General features: G+C 37.4%; 1 protein-coding gene across 15 annotated transcripts in view; it reads left to right on the top strand.

The window, feature by feature from the left end:
* Nucleotides 1–20,803, top strand: part of PARD3 (par-3 family cell polarity regulator) — a 445,615-nt gene that overhangs the window by 420,508 nt on the left and 4,304 nt on the right. For all 15 annotated transcript variants that reach the window (XM_064703969.1, XM_064703975.1, XM_064703971.1 and 12 more), the window contains 2 exons: nt 10,073–10,193; nt 19,475–19,602. In XM_064703969.1, coding sequence (XP_064560039.1) covers nt 10,073–10,193; nt 19,475–19,602 — 249 coding nt within the window. The remainder of the gene's footprint in view (nt 1–10,072; nt 10,194–19,474; nt 19,603–20,803) is intronic.

The following is a 20,803-nucleotide window of genomic DNA, read 5'->3' on the forward strand; positions in this document are numbered from 1 at the left end:
CAAATTAGTCACACTGATGAGACCTTGACCACAAAAACTGTTGTGTTGCAGTCCTTGGCTTATCTCAGGCATGCCTATACACTTCTACATGCTTCAGAAACTAAGAAATTTAAGTTTGTTTTTTTTTCCATAAAAGAGAATTACAAACGATAGCATCGTGTTCTCTGTAAAGAGCCCTTAAAATTATACTGAAGTAAATGAGATCTGTTTATTGTATGAACTTTATACAAGGCTTTATAAAAGGCTTTTGCCCATGTGTGTTTATGTGAATGCAAACACAAAGAGGCTGAGCAACTTGATTTTGTTCTAATGAGTTTTTCTGCCAAAATATTAAAGTGTTTTACTGCTATGCCAGTTGACCATCACCTCCTACCAGGCATTCCTAGTACCAGATTTCTTAGGATGATTCATTTTCCACCTACCTTAGGCACAATTTAACCATCTAGAGTGGATTCATCCGCCCTAATATAATTGTCTAAAACTATCTTGAGCTTGTCCCTCTACTCTTCTTTGTCAGTGAAAAAAGTAATGAGCTCTTGAGAGTAATAGTTGCTTCCAAAGACAAGTACTGTGATTGCCCTCTGGAATAACTTATTTCTCTGTATTTCCCAGAGAAAGGGTCCAGCTGACTAGTTTGAATTACATTCTTGCCTTTTAAATGATTGCAGTTGGTTGCAAAAAATTGCATCTTACCTTCTCCTGATAAATAAATTAGCTTTACTATAACCTTTATCAGGCTAATTGTCTTGGCAAAATATGGAAGTTACAAGTAAAAGTTGTATTTTGTCTGAAGTATGAGAGATACGTGCTTTTGGGTTTCTGAAATCTGCATTTGGGTTAAGACTAAACAGCCAATGGCAGGAAATATTAGAATTCAGGATTTCTAATCCAGTGTTTCAAAGCATAGCAAGACCCTCAGCAATTACTGGGCATCCTGCAAAATGCATAAGAAAAAGAATTCCTGAGGAAAAGGCATAGTTAGCATTTCCAAGAGGAAAAATAAGTGAAATAACTTGAAAATATCTCAAGTAGTAAAAGTTCTGTCTAACTCACTAAATAACCAAGTGAGTTTTTGAATAAAAGGTAATTGCTGCTTTTTTCTGTCCTTATCTGGAGCTGATTATTTTTTTTAATACAACTGTAATTTCACAGCAATTTATAGCTTTAAAGTCAATCAAGACAGTGTGGTGATAAACCACGATTAAAACATCTATTTACTAAAATCTTCATTTTTAAAGTAAAATGCTGAAAGGATTTGTCCAGAAATCATTTGTTTTGCAAGGTATAATTCAGAGATTTATTTCTACTCTCCATATGCATATAATTAATTTAAAAATCTTAATTAGTTTTTATGCTAATCAGTGTAAATCTTAGTGATAAACTTCATAAGAAAGCAACAGTCGGGTGAATTTAGGCATCAATTCAAGTAATCAATCTTAGCTTTGATTTTATTTTTTTCTTGGTTGATTCATATTGTGTGCACAGGCACTGAATGATGAAATGCTTAACAGTAACTTCTGATTTAAAGTATAATTTACAGATTGCAACTTACCTAGTTTGAAAAATAAAACGATCCCACAATTTTCTGTGTTTTATATAGTTTCTGATCTACTCCTATCAAAGGGAGTCTCCTCAACTTTCCCATAGATTTGGTGTCCTTAGGCCAAGTCATTTTTGTTTGTTTGTTTATAATGGAAAATTTCTAAATTCTGCAGTTTGAATTTAGCCTATAGTTAAAGTAAGATATAATGTAAAATCAATCAAAATATTATTTGAAGATTTATAATGCAATAGCCCCTCTGTGAAAGTACAGAAAAAATTGTACTATAATTATGTAAGAGGCTGGTAAGGACAGGGCAAGACGTGTGAACTTGGTGTAATGCATTATCTTTTTTAATGTTCAGGCTTTTTAAAGAGATATCTTAGTCCATAGGTCAGTGTTTTTCTAGCAATGTATTGCTTAATACTGTAGTTTAAGGAGTACTTTAAAACAAGATGTCATTTTTATTAAAGGGGAAGTGTTCACAAGAGTCAAAAACATTCTATTTTGTTTTGTTAGTTGCAACACCCTGGTACTTATTTACTAAGTGTTTTCTCTAATTAAAGAGAAATAAACAACATAATATATTTTTTGAGTTTCCAGTATAACTTATGTCAATGCATTAAGCAAGGTCTAAATAATTTTAAAGTGAACTTTTGCATTGAAACAAAGCTAAATTTCACCACTTACACTATATTTTTTAATGATGCATTATTTAAATAAACCTTTTTTTCCAAATCTGTTTTCAATTTGGAAAAAATTGAATAATTTGGATAATTTGAATATCATTCTTGGTTCGTCCTCCAAATGGTGCAATCAGGATTTTTTTAAATTATTTTTTAGTGTCGCCAGACCCAGCATTGTTGACTAGAGCTGGGCTCTGGAGCAGATTTTAGAGCTCGGTGTCAGCACAGAGCAAGAGCTGAGTGGGGTGAGATGAGTGGAAGGGGCTGGGCTGTCCCCACGTCACTGCATTCACACCTCACAGGTGGTGCTGGCCACGGACAGATGTTCCTTTTTGCAAATCCTGCTGTGCTTTAACAAGTGACTGCTCCCTGGCTGCTTCTGCTGCCCCTCTGCTGAAGGGCTCTGCCCCATGTCTCATCCTGAGAGATCAGAGGGAGCTCTCCCTAAAGAGCTTCTAGCAAAGCAGCTGGATTAGCTTAAATGGAAACAAAGGCTGCCATGGCCTGGAGCCTGCTAGGGATCTTCTGGATGATCCCTTCTGCTGGCACAGGAATGGCCAGCTGGGTCCAGGAGGGGATTTCTTCTCTGTGGTCTTTGTTAAATGTCTTTGTCTTGCTGTGCCAGGCAGCTCTCACATTGGCACAGGATGGCCTGTGCTATCTAATTGTGGGAGTTCATCAGACCTAGCAGCACTGGAGCCATCACTGTCTGTCCCAATTAGGACAGGAAGATTCTTAGGTCAGAGCCCATTTCTCACCACCTGACTTTGAAATAATTTTATATTTCATTTGGAATCAAAACTGCAAATTTCTCCCTTGCTTGATCGCTAGTATTTTTTTTAGTTTTCTTTTTTTCATGATTTATTAAATACTTCCCTGTGTATTTCTGCTATCTCTTTAACATTCTCATAAGAAATTCACAATGAGATGTCTTGTATTTACTTTTAGGTTTTGTGGCATTCTCTTTTTTCTTTTCCTTTTTGTTTTGTTTTTTTTTTCCTAACTCAGAAAGTGCAATACCCTATGAGAACAGCTGTAACAAGTTGTGTGTGGCTGAAAATTGGCTTGGCTTCAATCTGCAAAATCTAACAGCTCTAAAGAAAGGCTTAGACTGTGTGATAACCCAGTAGCTGAGTGTCTGTTTTCAGATGTTTATAGCAAGCTCCTAAAATCTCTGCTTTTCCTTTTAGTAGAAGAATTCCACTGAAAAGTAAGACTGGATTTCAGTCTCCGGTGTGCAGGCTCTGACAGGCTAATAAGGAAGAGTGATGGTGGCAATAAAAAGGGTCTTGGGTGCATTCTTCGTATTTCATGGTTGTAAAATGATGGCCCTGCTACAGAAGTGCCACAGAGGGACTCAAAGTGAAATCTAGTCTGGAAAGTTTGGAGAGACTGTCGTGGTGAAGTGACCTCCCCATCAGCCCCACCTCTCCACGTTGTTTATGGCCATCACATCCAAAGCAAGTGCTGGATTTCGAGCATTTGAGGTTACTTACCTTCTTAAGCTGGAGAAGAGAGGTGTATCTTTTTAATTTTTAATTATTTCCTCTGTTGAAACTGTGTAAAATGCTCATCTAAACACAATGTCAAAATTTTGAAATTAATTTTATTCACTGAAGAAGAAAGTGAGTGCATTGGAGACTTATGTACTTCATGGTATTGCAGTTGATGAACTTCCACTGTGAAGGTAAACTGGAATGACACTAAAATTCCCAATGAGCTGATTTCACATGCATACATATTGACATAAATCCTGAAGTTTAAATCCTGTTTTGATGGAATTACTATGCTGAAGTGTGTAGGTATGTGTAAAGGTAACATGCTATATCTTGCCTGTCACATTAAGCCAATCCCTGAATTTAGTTGCCTTTAAAATCTCCTGACTTTAAAGGGTATATAATGCTCAGTGTTCTTTTAGCAAATACAAAATGGCAAAAGAGGATGAGTTTTATAACAGGGTGAACAGTAGGAATAAGCCAAAACTGAAAGAGATTTGGGGGAAAAAATTTCTGGTAGAATGTATATCCTTCAGCATGCAAGAAGATGCCCTTGTTAGAAACTAACTTTGCATGCATAATTAATTTGAGCTGCACATTTTGTTTCTTACAACTAGAAGAGAAATTTAATTCAGGTGTTTGGTGAACATATGGGGGATTTACTGTGAATTTATGACCTGTGGTTTGAGTGTAAAAACCCAAGATACTAGCTGATAAAACTTAATGAAGCTTGTGCAGAGAAACTATTTTTATTTGCAGTTTTGTAATTCATACATTTTTTTGTTTTTAACACCTCTCCTCTACCTTTTTATGCCTTATTCCCAATAAATTCTTTGACAGTTAAGAAAAACAAAATTAGTGTGGAATAGGGCTTTTTATGCCTCTTTCCAGGTTACAACCACGGTACATTTGTAGTCTAACAAATTTGATCTCTTGCCCAGCTAATTTTTTTTCTCGGATGACTATAACAATTCTGTAATCATGTAACAGCTCTTTTTATATGGCACTGTCCATGGTTGCTCCTGTTTGTGTACCATGTCTGGATGGGTTAATATCCATGTGTTCCTGAAAAATCTGATGTCTCAGGAAAGGACCATATGTAGGGCACAATGGAAGGAGAGGACCAGCCAACTCGGTTACTCTAACTTAAGCCTGAGGAGTGGCATTTAGATGTCAAAAAATAAACCACAGAACAAAGTAGGAAAAGACCAACCTGCTCTGGCAAGCTGGTGGCAGGAGGGAGAGAGTACAAACTGTGCTGCTGCTCAGCCCTCATCGCCTGCGCTCTGTGGGCACAGTCATCTGTGTCACTGATGATTAACAAATCTGCTTCAAGTGAGCAAACCAGCAGGCTGTGCATTGGGACGTGCTGGTAACTTCAAGGCTGGTAAAGGGCACACTTTCATTTTATTTTATGCCCATGACTTTTTGAAATAACCTGACAGTTTCTGCTTATTCACCCTCAAGGGCCATCTGAAACAGACAAATCCATCTGCTTGGGGTTAAGCACTGTGGAGAGAGGGTGCTCGAGTTCCAGTAAATGTAGCAGAAGTTTTTATATTAGATTATCACCACTCTACTTTCTGTTGGGCTGTTTCATCTTGCTTAAGTGATGAAGAAAAGGGCCAGTTTTGTAGGCATTCAGTTAGTCGTGTACTTTGGTGAGGATGTGTGCCACCAACCATGGTGTGGCCACATTGCCAATCCTCAATGTGATGGAAATAAATTTGTTCCCTGCTCCTCTCTGTGTGTAAACAGAGGTAGATACAAATTCAGACCTTAATTTTTAATATGACACAGGTAATCTGTTCAAATGAAAAGAAATTTATATCATACAAATGGGTGATAGTTATTTGCCAGCTTGAAGCAGATAAGAACCCATCTGTGTTTTATTGCTGCTATCCAGAGATCTAAGCAGCCGCTCTGGCCGGCGAGGCCCCGGCAGCTCAACTGTGTGATAGAAGATTTCAAGGTGTAAAGAACACTGTTTGTTTACTAACCTTTTGGTTATTCTAGTCAAGTTGCAACTGCCTGGTGGTGTTGTTAAGACCCTTTTCCATGCTTTTTCAGGCCAATAAATTTTTTTCCAAAGCTTCAGTCATCCCTGTTCAGTGGCATGTTTGTATCTACTTTATCACACTGAAAATCTGACTGTTTTGAAAGGAATACAGCTCTGCACATCAGTGCATGACATCACACTGAGACATTGCTTAATGATCTGAGACCCTGATGGCCATTGCTGCAACTGCTTGTTCCTGGAAATATATGACAGCCCTGGCCTATCTGAGTCTTGCTTACCATTGCATTTTTAGTCTGTGCTGCTGGTGGTGTGTTTTGAAGCAGCACTCAAAAAAACAACTGATTGTGAAATGTGCCATCTGCAGATGGAAGGCAATGGGGTGCCAAGTAGAGCTGTGATACAAGAAAGCACAGATGCTTTGCAACCCGAGTAAACTTTGGCCCTAAAAGCCTTTCCTTGAATTTTATTTATTTTAAGAACATTTAACATTGAGAGCACTTTGATAGAAGAACATCACTGGTATCTGATGCTAGGAGGTGCTAATTGTCTTCTGTAAATGCACAGCCATCCTGTTATTAAGCAGGCATAAGGGAGGGCTGTCTGGGCAAGCTGTGGTTACTATAGAGTTGTAATTCCAGTTTTGCTAAAAATTTTAAAGCTAGCATAGGTTAAATCTTCAATAAACGTTGGATGTATTTCAAGGTGAACTCCTTCCTTCCTGCTAGTAGTCCTCAATTCTTTGAGGTGGATCTGTCTTCAGGTCTTCAGTGCATTTGAATGAAGGACTCAAACAAAACATGGTACATTTAATTGAACTTTTGAGGTCTTTCCCCATACACCCACAATGGGAATTTAAGTAGCAAGAGCACCTGCAGCCTGCATCCTAGTAGTCAATTGATATGACCCTATCTTCCTTGGGTCAATTCATCCAATAAGTCAAAATTTATTTTGCTTTAGACTGGCTAAGGACACTTCACATGGGATATAATTTGTTTAGCTCTGCCCCAAGGGATAATTATGTGACTTGCATAAAGATTTTTAGATAAAGCAGAACATCTTGGGATCTGAAAAGGAATAAAGTTAGATTTGCACTGTCGACTCCAAAATTTTATTGGTGACAGTTTTCCCTAGTGATTATGATTTTTACATTTTCCTCCTTCTAGAAGTACTAATTGTGAACTGAATGAGATACCAAGTGGGTGTACCAAGTGTTCTCTGAGTGCAGAGGGAGTGCAGTGGGAGACATAAAAACCAGCAGAGAAAGCACTGATGATAAGAGTAACTGGATGAAGAAAATCAGAAAAAAACAGAGGTGACAGCATGACAGGCCAGGACAGAGATGTGCAAGCCCTCAGTGGTGAGAAGATTAAGGCAGCTGTAATTTTACCTAGAGAATCAGAATAAGTTTGAAATGAAAATGGAAACCAAAGGAGGCAAAACTAAGATATAGTCTAAGCCCTCAATTAATCTTTTAAGAAATGTATCTTAGTGCCTCCTTAGCTGTCTGCCTTTTCCTCTTCTAAATAAAAATATTTAATTTTTTTAGTATTATTAACCCACTGACTTATCTCACTTTATGTTTCTTAGAGACTTCTTGAGCTCAAAGAAATTTGAGGAGATACAGAAATGCCTTTTTTTCTAATTTTACTCTTTTTTCTTCTGTGAAGTAGTTCTTTCATAATTCACTTCTTTTGCAATTTTCTAAATCTGAGTCATGTCCCTTGCTTTTCAGATAAAATAGAAATATTATGTTAAAAGATTTATCTTCTCTGCCATTATCAAACCTTTAATAAGTTTGAATAACTTTTCTTAAATCAGCATGACTTCATTTTTCTTTTCACTTTTTGTAAGGGTTTCTTTGGCATTAAAATAAGTCCTTAGGTCTGGAGAGAAGTTGATCATAAATCCCAGGATCCTCCTTGTCCTTTGTTACTCCTCTCTGCAGTGTCTGCAGGGTGTCAAGTTCATGCATATGCTGTTTGGGAAAAGACACATTTTGGCTTCATGGCATGGACACTATGCATTTATTTTCTTGCTATTCCTCTGATAAGGTAGTTGTTTTAATGAATAAATATCACAAAATGTGCAGAAGCCCTCAGGTCCATATCAACCCTTCCAGCAGCCCATTCTGGGGCTGGTGCAGTGCACCCTGATAGTGCACAAGGTTTAGTGCAGTACTTTGGAGTTCACCTTCTGTCTGCCATTGGGTAAACTGCTTCAGTGTCACTTCTGCACTGTGATCCCTAAAATCCGAAACAACCTTGGTTATGGAACCCTGATGGTTTACCCACCACTCTGAGTACTACAAGGTGTCTATGGATGGCATTTTTTCTAGTCATTTTTGCACAGAAATTCAATGGCTTTTCTCTTTCAAACATATTCTTATGCCTGAGATTTCAGTATTTACTATATTTTTGCTTTTTAAGTGCAATTTATCATATAGGAAACACCTGTCTGTGGAAAGCAGTGGGCTACTTGTTTGTTGGATTAACAATAACAGTTTTAAAAATCAACAGACCATTTAACAGACCATTTAAAAGTGTCTTGTCTTATATTGGATTGTGATTAATCCCTTTAAAATGTGAAGTGTATAGCAATGCATGGGAAAAAAACAAGTGGTTGTATAGTAAAGCTAGGCAGAATTTGACAATAAGGAATAAATTTACATAAAATAAAACTGTAAATGGAGATAAGCTGTTTCACAAAATGAAGTTGAATTAAGGAAATAAAATTAGCAACACACCTACAATGAAGTGGAAATCTTGAAAATACCAGTATTTCATTTCCACCTGTTCTAAATTAAGCTTTCTTTTAAATGTACTTTTCAAAATGGTAATTTCCACATAGAAATTGACTTACCCTACAAATAAAGCATTTCCTAAAGCTCCCATTTGGGTTTTTAAAAAGCATGAAAGAAAACACGTTTCTAAATTCCTTCCTTTTCTTTGCCTTTGGTTTCAAATAAATTTTAAAAATAAATCAACCCAAACCACTTCAAAAATTAGCCTTTGCAGAACCATACTAATTTTTCTGTCTGGCCAACCAAGCACTGATAAACTCTATTTATTGGCTCTGAAAAGAGTGGGAGGTAATGTCTCAAACATCTACAACCTCCAATCCCCTGCACCTACCAGTCCCAAAAGACATGGAAAACAGTCACAAATGGGCTCTAGAATTGTCTCTTTTCATACAAAATGAGATACAGGATATAAATTCACTGTGTTTTATTGTACCCTGTGTCTAAGAAAGGAAATCTATGGAATTGCTTTCACTTGTCTCCCTGCAGTTTTCTCTTTTGAAACAAAGTAATAGATGTCCATTCCTCATCAGCTCTTTTGAAATAAACAATGAAATGCAGGGCACAAGAAGCCCACAAGAATAGATGAAAATGCTTCTGGTTAGTCGTGATATAGCATATTTGTTTGTCAGGCTTTCTGTGGCTCCCACATTAACGTGTTTGAAAGAGCAGGGTTGTAGGGTCAGGTGGGAGCTGCACAGCTGGAAAAATGTCAACAAGATTAATAAATACCCACTTTCCCCCTTCTCCATGAAATAAGCCATTCCTGTGCATATTTCATTACATGCACATGGTTTCATGTACACCTGCACCGTGGAGCGTGGATTACTGGGTGTTATGGAAAAATTGATGGTTGTGAAGGATTGAAGGTCCTGGGTGTGCTGGTTTGTATCAGTACCTCTGGGACTGGGCCCTTCCCAGCCACCAGTGTCTGTGGGGCCAAGTGAAGCCAGCTCTCATCTGCTGCCCAGATCCATTCCTGCCTATGGCCCTGTCAAATGGATGGCTTTTTAGTGGCCCCCAAGCCTTTTAATGCTTTCAGACTGATCAATTTAAAAGACTTGTTAAAAACAGAACTAAGGGATGACAGGCTCTTATTGATTGGGGAAAATAACCAAATTTTATATAGGTAGAGCCTCCAGACACTGTAATTAATTTGATGTGAATAAAGATCGGATAGTACTACAGTTTATTGATCGGGGAAAAGTATCTTTCTTGTTTATTCAGTAGCAGAGATCATTAGGACTTTTAATTTCCCTTTATGTTAAGTCTGACACTACTATATCTATTCTTCTTCATTCTGTAGGAGTGACATATACTGAAAAGGTGCCAACAGCTTATGATAATTTTTAGAAATATTCTTATTTGTCTTGTCCTTGCAACATCTGAAATTTCCTTATTAGACAAACAGCATTAATAATTTTTTAAAAAAAACTAAAGATCTTTGGACTAAATGCTTGTAAATTATTTTTACACCCAGTCACAGGTGGCAGTTCCCAAGTATATTGATCACTTCCACCCTTCCTGTTTCAGCAACAGATCGACCCCCAACAACCACGACCGGATACAGCGGCTGCGCCAGGAGTTCCAGCAGGCCAAGCAGGACGAGGACGTGGAGGACAGGAGACGCACGTACAGCTTCGAGCAGCCCTGGGTGAGTGTGCAGGGCCTGCCGGAGCTGGCACGCCCGGCTCACTGCTGCTCCTCCTGGGTGGCTTGGGAGCACGCCAGAATGGAGGCAGGGTGCTCTGCCTCCACGCTTCTGCCCTTGCTGTGATCCCCAGTTTTGGTTCATTGATGTTTACTTCAGTTCTAAACGTCTTCAGCCATCTGTCATGGGTGCAGACAGCATTATTTGCTCCGTGGTTAGACCCTTGACACTGGGAATTACTGCTTGGATTAGTATCAAAGGTAGTACCTATTGATCTGAAAGTTTCAAGGAAAACCAGAATAAAATACATACTAGCAATAAATAATGGAAGATGTAACCTTGTAAATGCTATTTTCTCTGAAGCAATATCACTGTATTTAGTTATTTTCATAAAGGCAGAACTATGTCTTTTCACAGTAAAAGAGAGATGAGCCTCCTTTACAGTAGTGCCACTCTGACACTTACATTAGCTGAGACAGTTCTGTATTGAGATATATGTCCTAATTGATCTTTTAAATCCTATTCAACTGATCCAGTAATGTGATACAATTATTTAAATACTTGTGCTTATCTTGATTAACATAATTGAATGAATTAGTGCTGCTTTTTAATCAATTACATATCCTAAATTAGGATCCTTTAAATATGAGGCAAAACCTGTAATTTTGTTGAAAATTCCATGATAAAGACAGCGAACAACTTGTTTGTGTTCCCAAAAAAGTGGGAACTGTGTGATGACAGCCATAGAATCTCTCACAGCTTCCTCTGAAGCAAGTGAGGGTGGTGAGTTTGAGTTATTGTTGCTCAGCATTGCCATGCACACTGAGGTGAGAATAGCCAAAGAGCCACCATGTCCGTGTATGAAGTCACTGGGAACAACAGTATCAGGATATAGGCTTCTCTTTTCCTGTATTAGAAAACATCTAACTTCCTCTGAAATGGAGTAAATAATATAAATTTGTTTTTATGAGCAGATGCGTTCAGTTTGAGGTGGGGGAGACAATGTGCTAGCTCATCACAGGGAGTTTAGCCATTTGGGGTAGGTTGGGAGTGGATGTAGTTGATACCTTCTGTTACCCAAATCATCTACTGTTTGGTTTCCAAATGAGAGATTTCAGCAACATTCTTGGGAAAAATGTGTATGAGAAAAGCTTGCACTCTTAAGGACTTGAGAACTTAACTACTGGAGGTCATGGGCCAAATTGTTGTGTATCTAAATGCCATAGCAACTCTAGACAGTAAGCTTGGCTTTTATTATACTTTCTTGTAATGAATGAGAAGAGAATTATTTGGATGACAGACTGATTACCTTAGGAATGGAATAATTTCCTAAATTCTGGGTCAGAACATTGACCTTTCTATTTTCTCTTATTCAAACAAATGTTATCTCTCTGTTTACTCCCCTTCTACAGATCATGCAAATGAGCTCAAAGTGACTAATTCAGCTTAATGTATTAATATTAGTTCTGAAGCTTATTGTTGCTTTTGTAGGAGCTGCTCTGTTGTTAAATACAAAGGTGACCAAATGTTTTATTTTAGATAAGTACTTTAAAAAAAAGTTGCCCAGAGTTCTGTTTGACTTATAATTTTATTTTTCCATCGTGTACTCCAGCCTTTCAAGATCACAATGCTTGGAAAAGATAAAGCAATGATCTCATCCATTTCAGCACTTCACAGTTATTTCAGTTTTAAAGAGCCATACCCTCTTTTTTAAGCAGTGTGTTGTACTACTTTAACATGTTTGTCTAAAATGATGGACTTTCTTGAGACAACCTCTCAAAACAGATCCAGATGTGTTACTAAATACCGATGACACCAAAAATGCAGAATTGGTTTATGATACATGTGTAGGAAAATACTTAGATACATTCATCAGTGTGTTTTCAGTCCTCTCCATCTGTGAGCTGTTGGTTCCAAACCACAGCAGTGCAAAGTGCAACTGTACACGGGCCATTGTTGAAAAGAGAGTTTTCACCTGAGGGAGATGGGTTGTGCAGCCTACATAAACAAAAGGCTTTGCATACAGAGAAGCCTCTGAGCCCCAAGGCAGCAGCCAACTCTGACCTGGTTTGGATAGAAAGAGAGGAAAAGCCCATCCTTGGAGAAGTGTGTGCTATGAGGTGATAAGTAGTTTGCATTTCTCATTACCAAGCTGATGGGATGGTTGAGGACAGGGAGTGAAGTGCTGATGTGATGGAGGACTGTTGGTTACTTTAAGGAAGTATAAATGAACATGGAGTTTGCAGTGGAAATAATGGATGCTGATGGAAATCTGGCAGCTCTGAGGATATTCAGAAGAGCTCAATGCCTCAGAAACCTACTAATATATTATAAAAATGGTCCTTTAAACCTCACCAACTCCAATTCCTCCCAGATTATTAATGGCCGGTGACACAGGAGTCCAGTTACCTGTGGCTGATACCTTCAGCCTCCTCCCTGGGTGGGAGGCAGATCTCATTCCTTGGAGCACAAGTGGCTCTGAGTGGTACCTGTGGGTGCCTGCCCATCCCTCCCTGCTGAGGCCCACCAGGTGAAGGTCATTTCTCTGTGCTTGAGCAATGCAGCAGCACTGGACTTTTTGCCCTACTGTGTTTGTCCTGCCAGTAAACAAAGTACTTGACTGCCTGTGAGTGCTCAACAGCATCAGGCAGCTGAACAGACACAAAAAGTGATAGTGCTGGAATGAGATGACACTGTCTATTAAGCAGCATAACATTTCTGCTCAAGGCCATTTGAATGACACACTGTTAGGGTTTAAATAACTGCCTAAATGTTGCAACATCGAGCCATGTCTAAAATTCACTGGTTCTGTAAGCTGAGCCAAAGCTTTACGGAAAAGATTTTTGCATTTGTTTATTTTAGGATGACTTTCTCAGGCATCATAGCTTTTCTTTTTTTTCTTTTATGTGGTGCTTTTTATGTGTTTGTGCTTCAAAAAGTGAGGTACAAGAGGCTTTCAAGGGCAATACTATAGGCCTGATGTTGCATGGGAAAAAAAAGATAAAAATAACATAAAATTTAATTAATCCATTTTAATCCTGCTGGTGTTAATTCCAGTCAAAGTGCAGAAATGTGTATCTGGACATGCAGAATTGCATGGAATTACAGTGTGTCTGCTAATATTTAAGGCCCTTGATGTTGCTATGACACTTTTATACCAATGAGGATTCTTTTGGGGCTGATTTTTCTGTTTTGTACCAAAGCAGAGCCTGTGTTTTCTGTGCTTTTCTGGATTGTGTTAGGTCTGCTGAGGCTTACCTTGTACCAGTTCCAGACTTCGGGGGACTTGGTTGTAATTTGTTCCACATCTTGTATTTCTGCCTAGTCACATCTTGATTAACAGACACACCCACCCCTTCAATAACAAAACCACAGCTCTGTAGCCCTAAATGCCATGGGAGTGAACAATCCAATTTAAAAAAAGAACATTTTAAATCCATGGAAAACACTACAGCTGCTTGCCAGTCCTGCTTGTGGAAGCACACCAGTGATCCAAAAAAGCCCACAAAGATGCTTGAGGGACAAAAGTTGGTGCTTTATTTCATCATATTCAATGCAATAATTGGTGCTGAAAATGGGAGGTGGCAAATTCCATTCACAAATACATTCATCTCCAGTCATCCTGGATCTATTTAAATGACAGGAAAAATCTGGTGTTGAGAGAGCAGCTAAGCCAAATGTACTTTAAATATTTAGCAGTCAAATAAAAATGTGCTTGATTTTCTAAAGATAACAGCTAACTAGGTCATAATATATACACTACCTGACTTGGCTGAGTATAGCTTTAATTACATGGACAAATTTGTGAAAAGTAAATAATTATATGATTTTCATAGAAGAAAGACTCCAGGAGTCCTAATAATATATTTATACATGGCTTGATAACTAAAGGCTCAGAAGGGCTGCGGTTTTTTTCTGCTTGGGTATTTTCTACTGTTTGTTGGTGTGTAGGTCTTGTCTCTATAGAAAAAAAATCCTTTTATTCTGTTTAATATACTTATTTCTTATCCCTGTAGTCAAGTCCTTGACCTTCTCAAAGCCATACTAAATTTTAAATAGTCTAAGATTCTTTAGGAAACATTTTTATTGCTATAACTTTGACCATAGCATATTAATATTACCTGAAAAAATTAATAAGACTTTATTCAAAACAAACATTGTAAAGTTTATATCAGTCTGTAAATTATGTAGAATTACTCAACATGTTAGTGAGAAAGAGAAGTATTGTAATAATTCTTTCTATTATTAATCCATTTCAAGCATCTATTTTAGGATATTTTATGCAAGATATTAGGCAATATCTAACAGAGTATTGCAGTAGACAAACATCTTAGAAGCTAAATTGCAGTTTCTCCTATCTCACAATCTGTTTCAGAGAGGAAACCAAAAATATTATTATAATAACTTTTAGGAAAGTGTATCCACAGGTAATTTCTCTTTACCTGTGCAGTTAATATCCATTTTATATATCAAATCTGCAAAGGATTTAATAAAATACCAGCAATTTTTGCTAAGTTTAGGCTCTAACTTGAAAATTTTTTTTATTTTTAACTTTTTTACCCTCTAGCTTTAATCTACTGATATATTTGAAATTAAAAAATGAAGATATAAGATTTTAAAATGAAATTAAGTCAATTTCGTTAGTAAAAAAACCATATTTATAGCTTACAGTGAGCACAAATACCTCAAGTAGAATTTCAGGGCTCAGTGGTTTGTTTTTGCCATACTGAAGATTTTCCTTCTGCTGCTCCTAATAGAGAACAGAAATAATTTCTCCATTCTGCTCAGCTTCCTACATATACACCACAGAAAGGTACAGAAAGGGATGGGATTTTCTTATTACACGTTGCTTGAGTTAATACATGCACCTGTTGGCAATTTTTAAAAGACATGCTGCTATATGTTCTGTTCACCATAGCAACATAAACACAAAGATGGAAGTAAAAATAGTTTTCAAGGACATGTCCCCAAGACACTGAATGTTTTTTATCATTCTGAATTTTGATATACACAGTTACTGGATTGTCTGTCTTCTGTGCCAAGTACATTTACACATAAAGCAGGCAAGGTCATTTAATCTTATCTATTTCTAATTAGTGCTGCACTATGAGAACCACAGACTTTTGGGGGGCCGTGTGCCTGCCAAGTTCCCAGGTGAACTTGAAACTTCTTGGTTAAACACAGAGCTTAATCTAGGGGGAAAAAAAAATTAGCGCATTTATTTTAATAAAATAGTGGGGTTTTTTAATAGCTGGGAACGTACTACGGGACTTGCTCCTTTAGTAATCTCCTTGTTAACTCTTTCTGTATCAACCCAGGGAGTTCTGTGAGTGAGTAAGCACAGCTTGTCCCTGTGGCTCTAGGCTGCCAGATGGGTATGTCACTGTCACTGGCAGATCTCCTGTCACCTGAACTGGCTGGGTCTCCCTGGAAAGCCCTGGATGGCCCCATGATCTCCTCTCTGTAAGTCAGTGGCAGCTTTGGTCTGTGCCATTCCTGAGGAATCCCTGCTGCCACCACACAGCACTACCCTGTGTGGGTACAAATGCCACAGTGCAGGGACAGAAGCTGTGTGAGCAGCTTGGGATAGGGATAGGGAAAGGGATATGGATAGGGAAAGGGAAAGGGATAGAAAGAGAGGAGAGACCTTTGTCCCTAAAATATCTTGCCCTACACCGCTGATAATGGTCACTGCAACTTGAGGCATGAGGGTTTACATGTTCTGTTACAGAGCTACTCTCTCTAACAGAACATATAACAAAAAATGTTGTTTTCATAAAGTGAGAAGGTAAAAGCTTTAAACTTTGCAGCCCTGGTTTTAAATTAATGCATCATTGGGAAGAGAGCTGTGTAATTTCATCTATCTTAAAGCACAGTTTTATGTGCTGAATATTGTTTAACAATGCTGAATGCACTATCATTGCCACTTAAATGTATTGTGGAAGACATGAACATACATTTATTTGTATAACTCAGCCTTGATTGTTATTGTGGCCTTGATCACATCCTAATTTAAAAGGTCAGTGCTTGTCATACATCTCATTGCAAGCAAGGCCAGAGTTTTTATCAATCTGTTCTGTAAGGACCGAGCTGTTGCCAGCTTTGTTGGATGGCTTCAGGTTGTTATAATTGTACTTAGCCTTGTGTTGATATCAGTGTTATAATTACTGTGTTACGTGTGTTCCTTGGACACATTTTTTTGCTCTGTTGAAAGATCTGAAAATAGTGCAACATTCTTTTTCTTAATTTTCTCCATTTTATGCTAAACATAAATGAACTGGGTATTTATATAGATATATGTTTAGGAATGGATTTTATTAAAATATATCTGTAGAAAAGCATACTATGAGAACTGAGACAAAATTACCAATTTGTTTTTGAAGAGTAAAGTTACTTATTTTATTTAAGTATAAATATTTTTTGTTCAGTTACTTTAACCAACAGCACATAGAGAAGTTATATCACTGTATGGAGATTTGTGTTTTGCTGAGCAAGTGAAGGGTCCAAAATGGAATATAAAAGACTTCCAAATGGAAGTCTTTATAGCATCATAACCATATATCAAGGGCATTCACAATGGTATCACTGAGGTTTTGAATGAAAAGTTTTGAAAGAACTGCTTTTTCATTGATAAGATGGTTGAATGTACCTGTCTATGTGTATATATGTTATGATATGGAATTTATGATTGCATACAAAGGGAGGATTTTTGTGTCTCATTGACATATTTTTGGAAATGAGATAATAGATTCAATTATATGAACAGCTTGTTGTAGATATGAACAACATTCAGACTAAATTTATGTCCTTTCCAGATTAGCTAAGTATTGCAAATCCCCTTAGTTTAACAGGGCATACCTTCAGTAAATCAGATAATGGATTTGAGATGTTTGCCTTTAGACCCATCAAATTATAAATGCCGTCCATTAGATGAAATTCTTTCTGAGCTGCAGAGAATCCAGACCTGACTCCTCAGATCCTGTCACTCTGGCCATGCACTACAGCAGGCAGACAGGAGTGACAGCTCCTGCCTCTATTGAACCATTGGTTCCTCGGTGCATTAAAAAGAAATATCTCTGAAGTTACATTTTGATCTTAGTCCATTCATACTTCATCAGGACTTTCAGAGCCTCTGTCACTTTACCGCAGGCTTTTGTGGTAACTTCATCTCTCCACACGTGTGTGTGTGCTTTCTAGGTGATGCATTTTATTGTCCTGTATAAACCTAAACTGAGCAGCAGCTCAATCCTATCTCCACCTTTTTGGTGATTTAACCATTCTCTGTGCTGTCAAATTCTTTAATCCATTATATTTACAGCCAACTGAAAAAAATGAAACTGTTTTCAAATAAAGAGAAGCAATTTTGATTTCATGTCTTATCTGTGATAACTACTTTCTCACATATGACATAATGTAGTTGCAAGCTTTCCAATGTTGTTGAAGTGAAATTAGGAGATTGGCTGTAAAATCTTAGTTTAAATGTTTTTATTCTTTATGGGGAAGTTGATATGGGAACTTCTGAGTTTCCCTCTGGTTTGCTGTAAGCTGCTTATAGCCACACAGGAGAGAATTCACAAATAAACCCTATGATTTTCAGGTAATCACTCCCTTCCATAAGCTGAGCCCTTCAATAAAATACCAAATGTCAGAAGACTCTCAATAAAGTCAAGAAAGTTAGAAATGTTGACATATGCAATAACTGAAATGCTGCTCTGTATGTGTAGCCCTTATTTAATATAGTGGGAAATCTCTGTGGGGGTTGTTGGTTTGGACATACATATGTACAGCTTATTCATCTCTAGGAAAATTTCCCACAAGGCTGACACATGATTCTGTTTTCTCAATTTGTTGCTTCATCTCACCATTCCTAAAGCATTTTTTCATTAGAAATGCTGTTTTACTGAGGTTTTTACAGAGTAAAAAGTAACCTATTCTGAAATAGCCATTACTGTTACATTCAGGATTCTCTTAAATAAGTTCACTGTTTTTTCTACTCTGTGCTTTCACATTCTGATTTTATCACCCAGTAATCTTCTTATAATGGGCAAATTGTATCTGTTAAATTCTGAGCTGAGACTGATGCTCTGACTGAAGTGCCTTCTCATTGACAACAAATTTCTAAAAGTTGCACACCTGTTTAAAACTTGTTGTTTCTGGCTACCTGCAGGTGCAGGACTATTGTCAGACACAAATGACAACTCTAGTTTCTAAAACTTGTCTTCTGTGCAAAGCTTTTGGAAAACTTTTTTCTCTTGCATATATTTGTGAGCCATCTCTTTCTGCTGCAGAATTATAATGGAAAAAAACCCCAAGAGATGTTTGTTTTGAGGAAAAGCAGAGATAAAAAGGCAAAACATGCTTTTAAATGTAAGTCTGAGACAAGCTGTTTCAGTCCCAGGCTCAGACAAGGGGTTATGCTCCCTGACTTCCCCATATTTAAACTTACATATTTTGAATAAGACTGGTAATTTTAAGGAGAAAAAAAATAATGCTCTGTTTCTTTGTAGGCAAAACCTTATTAGTAAAACAACAAGAAAAGCCCATAACATTCTTTAATTTTTGTGACACTTTGTTTTGCAAAATGAAATCACAAAATCTGAAGAAAGTAAAAGGTATCTCTACAAAAGTAAACTTTTCCATTGTCCAAAGTTTGAATCCAGCCACTCTGTCAGATCTTGACCTGTAATACTCTCTATTCCCAGAAAGACCATCCATTTTCACTTGCTTTTAGTGTTGGCTTCAACATTTCAAATTGTCACCTCATCAAGATCCTGCTCAGATACAGGAGTCCTCATGGACCACAAGAGACTTGCTGAATTTATCTACTTGATCATATTGAACCAGAAAATGTTTTCCCAGTCTTTGGGCCAACTGAAAAATAGGATGGTTCCACTAAGGCAGAGCATCACTTGAATGTTTTGGTGAGGTTCAAAGGAGCTGCTGTGCTCCTTCCCCCCTGCAATCCTTAGGGGGGTGTAGAACTTGGCATTAACATGGCTAGGCTAACTTACAGTCTAAAAATCTGTTCCACTGACTTAATATAAATTTTAGTGTTGTAAAAGCATAACCCATTCTGGATGATTCTTTGCTCATACATCTCAGAAACAGAATTTGTAGCACAGGCCACTGTTGCGGGTCAGAATTTACCCTAATTATTGTGCAAGAGCTGCTTGAACTGCATGTTAAAACAAGTATCCCTGTATTTGTACAATAGCAACTTAAATGATAGCTCTTTTGTGGGTGTTTTCCTGCTTTGTTTAAGACACTGTCATTTTGTTTTGCAGCCAAACACCAAGACATACTCACAGAGTGGCCGGCACTCTGTGTCAGTGGAGGTGCAAATGCAGCGGCAGCGGCAGGAGGAACGGGAGAGTTTCCAGCAAGCCCAGCGCCAGTACAGCTCCTTGCCCAGGTATGGGAACCCCCAAAGCTCTCTGCGCCTAGGAGCCTGCAGCTCATTTCATTTGTGGTGGAAAATGTCAGACTTTGTGCAGACACTTTTGTTCAGCATTGATGTCTGGTGGAATGTATTCACTGTGGAAGAGGCATAGAATTTCTTAAGTGAGAGCATGTGGTAGCTGAGAATTGCTTCAGAGAATTTCTTCAGAGCTGATTTCAGGGGAATTTGATGACATTCAGCACCCAATAGAATTGAAATATTTAAACAAACCTATTCTTTGTGGGACACCATCCAGTTTAATTTTCTGCAATTACAAAAGTCTCCTGAGTGTGACATGAGGTGTCCCATTTTGATATGTCAGATGATTTTTTTTTCTCTTGCCTAATTCCTTACTGGGTAGAAATTCTATCTTTGAGATGTTACTATGCAAAAAAATTAAAAGGGGAAAAAAATTTCAAGACCTCCAACAGAAAAACATGGAACTGCGAAAATCACACAGGAAACCACAGGTCTTCAAGTCTGCATATATACATTTTTAATAGATATAGAATGCTGAAAATTAATTGATTTTTTTTGTGTAAACAAAGCTATGTTTTTTTTTTTAATAGTAGGTGTTTTAAATGACTAGTTGTTTGGGCAAAATAGCTTTTACTTGATATTTATTTTAAGAATTAATAGAAGTTTAGCCAGCTTGTATTACAAATTAACTCTCATAGTTAAGCATTATGCAAATAGTCTTTGCATTTTGAAATATCAGCAATGGTTGAATGGAGAATAATTTACACCAGAGCTTGGTGTCAAATTGCTTTCAAATAAGGCTGTATTATTTTTCATGACTTGTGTGGAAATGGTGTGGAAAAAAAAATTGTTTTGACAAGATAGATATGTTTTACCAGGTCTAACTCTTTTTTTGGAAACAAATATAAGCCTTATAGCAAAGTTATCTAGCCATGAACTCTTATCTTAGCAGTATCTTTGAAAATAAAACAGTTTCAGATTTTCAAATGCTTTAACACCTTTCAGTGTAAATTTTTTTCTGTTAAGTTTGGAAGGTGGGGAAGGGAAATGTAAAGTTCCTGTCTTTTCTGAGATGGTTAGTTTCTCATCTTGAAAATTTTTATATCCCCTCTTCTTTTTATCTCTGCCTTCCTTTGGAACTGACCACACCTATTAATGTCATATTGTTTCTCCTAAGAAATTTTCTTTCAGTTAT

The sequence above is a fragment of the Zonotrichia leucophrys genome, chromosome 2 (genome assembly GCF_028769735.1).
Source record: "Zonotrichia leucophrys gambelii isolate GWCS_2022_RI chromosome 2, RI_Zleu_2.0, whole genome shotgun sequence".
Taxonomy (NCBI): Eukaryota; Metazoa; Chordata; class Aves; order Passeriformes; family Passerellidae; genus Zonotrichia; species Zonotrichia leucophrys.